Below are 7155 nucleotides of genomic sequence, written 5' to 3'. Positions count from 1 at the left end.
AGATCCACAATTTCCCATTTGCGCTTCTATTGGGCGGATGCTCAGATCGGGGCCCAGTGATTTGTTAATTGTCAATCAAATTAAGTTCGCCAGTATGTTGCCTCTTGTCACTTTTTGCTTCTTGTCACTTCTGTGTGTCGCCCTCTTTGAGAAGGTTGGGCCAGGCACAGGTAGTCGCCCTGCCTCTTCTGGCGCGGAGACGGATGCCAGGATTCCGCTTCATTCCCCACCCTCCTCAAGGTTCCCTTTTGTCCTCTGATGGTGCAAACAATGGCCTCCCAGACAGGTTTCCTCCTTCTGAAGGAGCTCCCTCTGAGGGAGCTGCTGTTGCCTGCCGTGCTGTTCCTGGCTGCCCACTCCTCCTGTTCTCTGCTTCCGCCCTTTCTTGTCTGCTGAGGCTCCTCTCGCTGGAGACTGTGTTCCATTGTCATCTCCTCAAAGCCCCCACTTTAGTGATTGGGATGAACATGGTGTTGAGTGCCAAGTCATGCTGGGAGTCCCAGGCAGCAGCTCTGGTCCGGCGAGTCCATTGTGACTCTTACTCCACTTCCCTGTGTCATTCTTCCCTGCCAGGCCCCACTCGGACCCCTAGCCCTGACCTGCCCCGACTCCTGTGCACCCAGGGGCAGTTTGCCTGCGAAGTCTTTGGCTGTGTGGAGGCTGCCTTTGTGTGTGACGGCCAGGAGGACTGCCTGGACGGCTCTGATGAGAGGCATTGCGGTGAGTACTCTCCTTCCAGTGGCTGGGGGGGCTTTGCGCTTGTAGGCCTTGTGGCTGCAGCTGCCTCCATGTCACATTTTCTTGCAGGTGGACCTGTGGCTCCCACTCTCCCCTCAGGGGTCCCCCTATCTCCTGTGCTCCCTCCCAGTGCCTGCTCCAACAAGCAGTTCTCCTGTGGCAGCGGAGAGTGCCTGGCCCTAGAGCGCCGCTGCGATCTCCATCAAGACTGCCAGGACAGATCTGACGAGGCCAATTGTGGTATGTGGGAGGGGCCTGAAGAGGCAGCCACCCTTCCCTGGCTGTGGCTGGGCTGGGCCGTGGACCCCAGATGATACCACTCCAGGCCACACGGGGGGAGGGAGTGCTCCTGTCCACTCCTGCCTTCATACCACTGCCCTTCTTCTCTGGCAGTGGACTGCATCCTGTCTCCTTGGACTACTTGGAGTGCATGTAGTCAGTCTTGTGGGCTGGGGGTGACCTTTCGACGCCGGGACCTGCTCCGCAATGCCTTGCCTGGGGGCCAGTGTGACCGGGATGAGTTTGACAGCCGCTCCTGCTTCCTCCGTGCCTGCCCAGGTAACTGCCCCCTCCCTCATCTCTGGGGTCAGCAGCAGTCCCCAAAGAGTGATGTGCCAAGAGTCTCATGGAGGGGTGTCAAAGGATTTCTGGGCGTCTAGGCCCGAGGCAAGCGTGTGGGCAAGAGGCTGAGCTAGAACTACTCACTACCCTTTGGAAACTGACTTGAACCTAAATGTCATGTTTTGGGAATGCCACGCTTCGCTCTGCTCTGAAATTTGATTATTCAAAATGAGTCCCGTTGATGCATTGAAGTGAATAAGGTGGCCTAAAATCCCCGTTCAAATGGGGTCTACAATTGATATGCTGAGAAAGGGAATTTGCAAAAAAAAAAAAAAAATCCAACCATGACTTGTGCTGAGAAGGGGGCTGCACTGGGGGTGGAGAGTTGTGAGGGGTTAAGGCTTGTTCAGTCAGAAAGCAGAAACCCCCCAGGGAGGAAGCAGGGCCAGCTGAGGTTTGCCCTCTCAACAGGCTTGCCCCACTTTAGGAGCACTGAAATGTGGGTTCTGCTGGTGGCCTGTCCTTGATGGGCAGGAAGCAGAGAGAAGGAAATGGAAACATGGCCGCAGTAGGGGGGGATCACCACTCATGTGGCAAGTTGCAGGAGTTCAGCAATTTAGGGCACAATCCTAACCCACTTTCCAGCACTGAGGTAAGAGCAATGCAGCTCCGAGGTCAGGGAACAAACATTCCCTTACTTTGAGGAGGCCTCCATGAGTGCCACCCAACAGCAGGGTGCAGCACACACCCCATTGGCACTGCTATGCCAGTGCTGGAAAGTTGGTTAGGATTTGGGCCTTCGTTTACTGAGTTGGGTGAGGCTATAGGCTATAGAACAGTCTATAGGTTCTACTGGAACTTCCACAAAGACCCTGACAATGTCCCTTGTCTAAAGCATCTGAGGCAGGAGGCAGACGGGGGGGAGGGGGGAATGCTTGGCACCTAAATGGTGGCCTGTTTTGTGAAGTGCCAGCTGACTGAGGTGCCTGAGCCACAGGGGGTATGACATGCCCCTCCTTCATGCCTCTGGTACCCCAGAGAGGGTGGGAGTGGGGGGTTGACACATAGGGAAATTCCCCCCTCCCCCCACCGTCTATGTGATGGAGACCCTGGATGAGCTGCTGCCAAACTGCAACCTCTTTCTGCCCAGTGAACGGTGCCTGGGTCTCCTGGGGGGAGTGGTCTGACTGTGACGCTGAGTGCCAGGGAGGAGTACGGAGCCGCACCAGGACGTGTGCTGACCCCCCACCCAAGAATGGGGGTCAGCTGTGCCCAGGAGATGCTGTGCAGATGGAAACATGCAACCTGCAGCCCTGCGGAGATGCCCGCGGTAGGTAGGGGGTGCTGCCTATGACTGGGGAAAGGGGGCCCATGGGGACGCTAGGAGTGGACATGGGGGAGTAACCTGAGGTGGGAAGAGGGGGCTTCCTGGCATCAGGTTGGCATTGGGGAGGCATCGCATTAAGGAATAGTGCGGGGGAGGGGAGCTGCAGTACTTCATGTATAGACTGAGAGTGGCTGGAGTTCAAGTGTATCTGAACCTGACTTCCAGATGTGTTTTAATGCTGGCTAGTCAGTGAGGGGGGAAGGGTACTTTGCCCATGGCCGGGGTTGCTTTCATCCTCTGCTGCAGAGCTAGTCCCTATTGTGCAAAGGGGGTGCAGCAAAAGTGTTGGGTCGCCCTGGAAGTCCCTGGTTCAGAGGCCTGAACTCCAGCCAGAGATTCCAGGCGGACAGGCAGCTGCTCTTGGTGACAGGTTGCAGGGACTTGGGAGGCAGCTGAAAGGACAGATCTGCCATTGATGCACCCCAACAGTTGAGAGGCTGAGTGTAATTGGCGCTTGGGGGCTCTTCCTTCCACATCTCATTCCTTGGGGCAGTTCCTGTTTGGATGTGGAGACCCTTTGGGGTGCCACAGCCATAGCCCCTGCTACTTCTCCTTCTTTTGAGATTTAAGCAGGTTTGGGGGCTGAGCGATTCCGTACCCGCACTCCTGCTAGGTACTGGTTTAGCACTGCCATGCACTGCAATGCTCCCCTCCTCCTTATTCCTCCTCCTCCTTACATGGGTGTCTTCCACAGACTGTGGCCCCAATATGGTCTTCGTGCAAGCAGGACACTGCGAGCGGGGCCTGGTGGCCCCCTGTCCCCAGTCGTGTCAGCAGCTGGGGGCTGAGACAAGCTGCCACAGCAGTTGCGTTGAAGGTGGGTGAATGGCCCTGGGAGGGGCCAGGGGCATGCTCTCAGCAGGCTCCCATCACACTCATGTCCTCGAGGGGCTGGCCATACTCGCTGGCTGTCAGCCCAGTGATTTCCTGTCTCTCCAACAGGAACAGGACTATCCCTAAAGCCCCCTCTGACCACGCTTAAGCAGTGCACTGCCTCCCAGCATTGCTCAGCCCTCGTGCACTGTGGGACTCCTTCCCTTCCGGAGTTGTGTTCCTCTCTCACTCACAAGCTCCCCTGAAGCCAGCTTGTCCAAGACTGGCCCCATAAGCTGGCGGGCTCCCTTTAGCTTCGCCTTCCATGTCTTTAGACACATCCACTCAACTCTCGGGAAGGTGGTGGTGGGTGGACAGCAGCAAATGGGGGCCCGTCATGCCAGGGGGCAGCCTGCCTCCTGTGGTATGAACAAGGGGCACCTGGGGGTACATGAAGGTCTCTACGTGCAGGCCGAGCGAGATGCTTTCTGACTTGCCCTTCAGACTTCTCCCACTTCAGAGCCTGTTGCCCTGCCACGGCTGGCCTCAGCTCCCCTCCACCTTCTCTGGGTCTTGCAGGCTGCCGCTGCCCCCCGGGGCTCTTCTTGCAAGATGGGAGCTGCGTGAACGTTAGCCAGTGCCACTGCTTCTTTGACCGTGAGCGGCACCTGCCCGGGGAGATGTTTGTGAGAGACAACTGCAGTCAGTGGTAAGCTGGGGGCTGGCTCCATCCAGCTCCCCTCTTCACTCGTGAGGCGGCTGCTACTGGAGGCTGGTGTGCCCACAGAGAGCCCTTGCACAGCCCTGGTGATGGGGCTTGGTGTTGATGGAGGAGGGTGTTTAGCAGTCACTGCTCTCCCAGCTCAGCCCCCTCCTTTCCTGGCACGCTTCCCCACTGGTGCCCCAAGAAGTGCCTGTTTCCTCCCCATCACATATCTCTGTTTCCCTCCGCAATGCGGGGGGCATCCTGTGGAGGTGCCTGATCTCCAAGGCGCCAGTGCCCTGTGGCCTCCATCCTCCTGGGCAAGAGGTCCTATGCCCAGTCTTGGTGTCTTAACCGGCATGGGGGGGGGGACCTGCCTCCCCAATCACCTCCCCCCAGGATGTTACTACTGGGCCTGTAGTGGCTTGCACTGGCACATCCAAATCTAGCCCTTGGCATCAAGATGCTCCCCTCTCCACCCACCTCTGCTGTAGGGAGGACTGAGAACAGGGCCAAGAGCAGTCTGTGCACTGGTCCCTGTCTCATTTCTCTGTGTGCTGTGACAGCCACACTCTGTCTGCCCCGGCCATAGTCAGAGGCAGCTGGGCGCAAGGCCTAGCTGAAAGGAGGCTCTTGTGGGATGGCCCACAGCAGCCTGGCTTGACCTTGGGTCTCTCCCCCTCCCCCTCAGTGTCTGTCTGGATGGCGCTGTGACCTGCGACTCAGTGGCCTGCCCCGTGAACTGTGGCTGGTCAGCCTGGTCCCCGTGGACCCCCTGTGGCCAGAAATGTGGGGTCGGGATGCAGCAGAGGTTCAGGTAAAGGATCTGAGCAGGACACACAGGGTGTGGGACCCACGTGTGGCCAACTGGCACTTGTGGCCACAGGATGTGGCCGACTCACAGCCCATGGGAGCAGCATGGCCTGGAAAGCCATTTCTGCCCCCACTCCCCGGCCACAGCAGTCTACACAAAGTTGTAGTGAAAACGTGGTTTATGGTTTCGTGCATAAGGGAGGCAAAGCTGGTATGCTCTTATCCCGCTCGTTTCAGTGGGAGAGATGCCATGAGCCACGTTTGACGTGCCACGTGAGATCTGCGAGACCTGGCAGTGCTACACTGGGGCCAAATTGGGAGACGAAGAGAGTCACCTGCTCCATGTTTTAATGTCCAAACTCCCCTTTTCCTTCTGAATGCAGTGCGCCAGCCATGCCAAGTTCCTGTGCTCCAGAACCACAAGTCCCTTCTTGGCCTTTATTGCTCTGTTGGCCTCAGCTCCCCAGCTGTAAAATGGGAATACTGTGGACCTGCTGGGAGGGTGGAAGGGAGCAGGGCGTATGTCATTGAAACACCAAGTGTTATTTTTAAAACCTAAGATATGACCTGTTTAGGGATGCAAAACCAGTCGTCTCACCCATCAGCAGCCCCAGCACAGTTCCTTCACAGCATCTAAATCCTTTCCCAAAGATTCCTTTTGTGTGCTGTATAGTTTAGATTACAAGACAGTTTACGAAATTGCAAGGTTATTCCACTAGAAGTGGCACCTCTGGGGTTTCTGTCAAAGAAATTTTTTTGTTGCCTTAAATGATATGCTAGAATTTATCCTTAAAGACACCCCCCCCCCGGCCTCTCATGCAGATCCCCCTCAAACCCAGCAGCTGCCAATGGTGGTGCCCCATGCCAAGGGGATGCCCAGGACGTGCGCGAGTGCCACACAGCCTGCATCTCAGGTAGGAGCCATGCCTGCCAGTGACACCAAGTAGCAGACTCTTCTGGACCAATTGTCTGTTTCTTTCACCCTGCAATCAGATGACTTCAAATGTCTGAATGCTCTACTCAGTTGGGGCCAACTGGGTGCCAAGTCCCATTCCAGGGCTTTCTCTCCCCCCTTCCATGCAAGCCCGATTTCCCTGACACAACCTCCCTCCCCTGGTCTGTACCAGAGATTACCAGCCGCTGGAGTGAGTGGACGCACTGGTCGCCCTGTTCGAAGACCTGCTTCTACTCCATGGATGGGGTTGGAGTGAGGAAGCGGTTCCGGCACTGCAGTGGCCCCACGGACACCACAGGATGTGAGGAGGAGACAGTGCAGGAGGAACCCTGTGAAACACCCCCCTGCCCAGGTGAGGGCCACGTCATGCAAGGGGACGTGGTGGGGGACTACTTGCAGCTTGGCATTGGTTGCATCAGAGCTGAACTCATTGCACTCAGGTAATGACCACTTCGCAATCGATGTGCCCTGCCTAGGGAGAGCATTGTGAGGGGACCGTGTCTGGGGGGGTTCCACAGAGCAGCCCTGGAAGCTTTGGCAGTTCTCCAGTCCTCAGAACGAACCTGAGCAGAACAGGTCCCTGTTCTGTCAGGATAGAGACGGACCTTCCTTCGTCTCAGTCGCTGTGTTTGCTCCGCAGGCTTGTGGGTTAACTTCCTGAACTGTGTCTCATTTTCATGTCTGAGGCTCTCTTGGGGGCTTGGTTGTGGAAAGGCAGGGCAGACATTTCTTAAAGACATACAAAATGTTGCACAGCCTTGGCGCAAATTCCTCGCACTGGTCTTCAGTGATGCTTGTGTGACTTTCCTAAGGCACTGAGTAAGTTCTTCCCCTGGGATGCAGCAGACGGCTGAGGAGACTCTCCCTCCCGGTCTGCCCAGAGCTGCAGGGGCTTTGCTTTGGGCTCCCTGAGCAGATGGTTTTATGACTCCCCAGTGGAAGGCCTCTGGACCCCCTGGACCCCCTGGTCTGCCTGCTCAGCCCTTTGCAACTCCGGCATCCAGACCCGCAACCGCACCTGCTCCAACCCTGCCTACGGGGGCCCAGAGTGCTCCGGACCTCTCGTCCAGACCCGCGACTGCAACACAAAGCCATGCAAAGGTGTGGGTTGTGGGGGGCGGAGCGGTGCTGCCCTGGGCAGCCAAGGGTCAAAGCAGGGATCGTGTTGCTGCCTCCTCTCCCTGC

At 57.1% G+C, this 7155-nt stretch overlaps 1 protein-coding gene across 1 annotated transcript in view; it reads left to right on the top strand.

Moving 5' to 3' along the window:
- Positions 1–7155, top strand: part of LOC136651248 (SCO-spondin-like) — a 116474-nt gene that overhangs the window by 62371 nt on the left and 46948 nt on the right. The window contains exons 51-60 of the mRNA XM_066627474.1: positions 574–750; positions 838–978; positions 1132–1296; positions 2450–2629; positions 3381–3503; positions 4079–4208; positions 4894–5019; positions 5838–5929; positions 6143–6322; positions 6907–7071. Coding sequence (XP_066483571.1) covers positions 574–750; positions 838–978; positions 1132–1296; positions 2450–2629; positions 3381–3503; positions 4079–4208; positions 4894–5019; positions 5838–5929; positions 6143–6322; positions 6907–7071 — 1479 coding nt within the window. The remainder of the gene's footprint in view (positions 1–573; positions 751–837; positions 979–1131; positions 1297–2449; positions 2630–3380; positions 3504–4078; positions 4209–4893; positions 5020–5837; positions 5930–6142; positions 6323–6906; positions 7072–7155) is intronic.

This window comes from Tiliqua scincoides, chromosome 5, assembly GCF_035046505.1.
Source record: "Tiliqua scincoides isolate rTilSci1 chromosome 5, rTilSci1.hap2, whole genome shotgun sequence".
Classification (NCBI taxonomy): domain Eukaryota; kingdom Metazoa; phylum Chordata; class Lepidosauria; order Squamata; family Scincidae; genus Tiliqua; species Tiliqua scincoides.
This window is presented reverse-complemented; position numbering and strand designations above follow the sequence as displayed.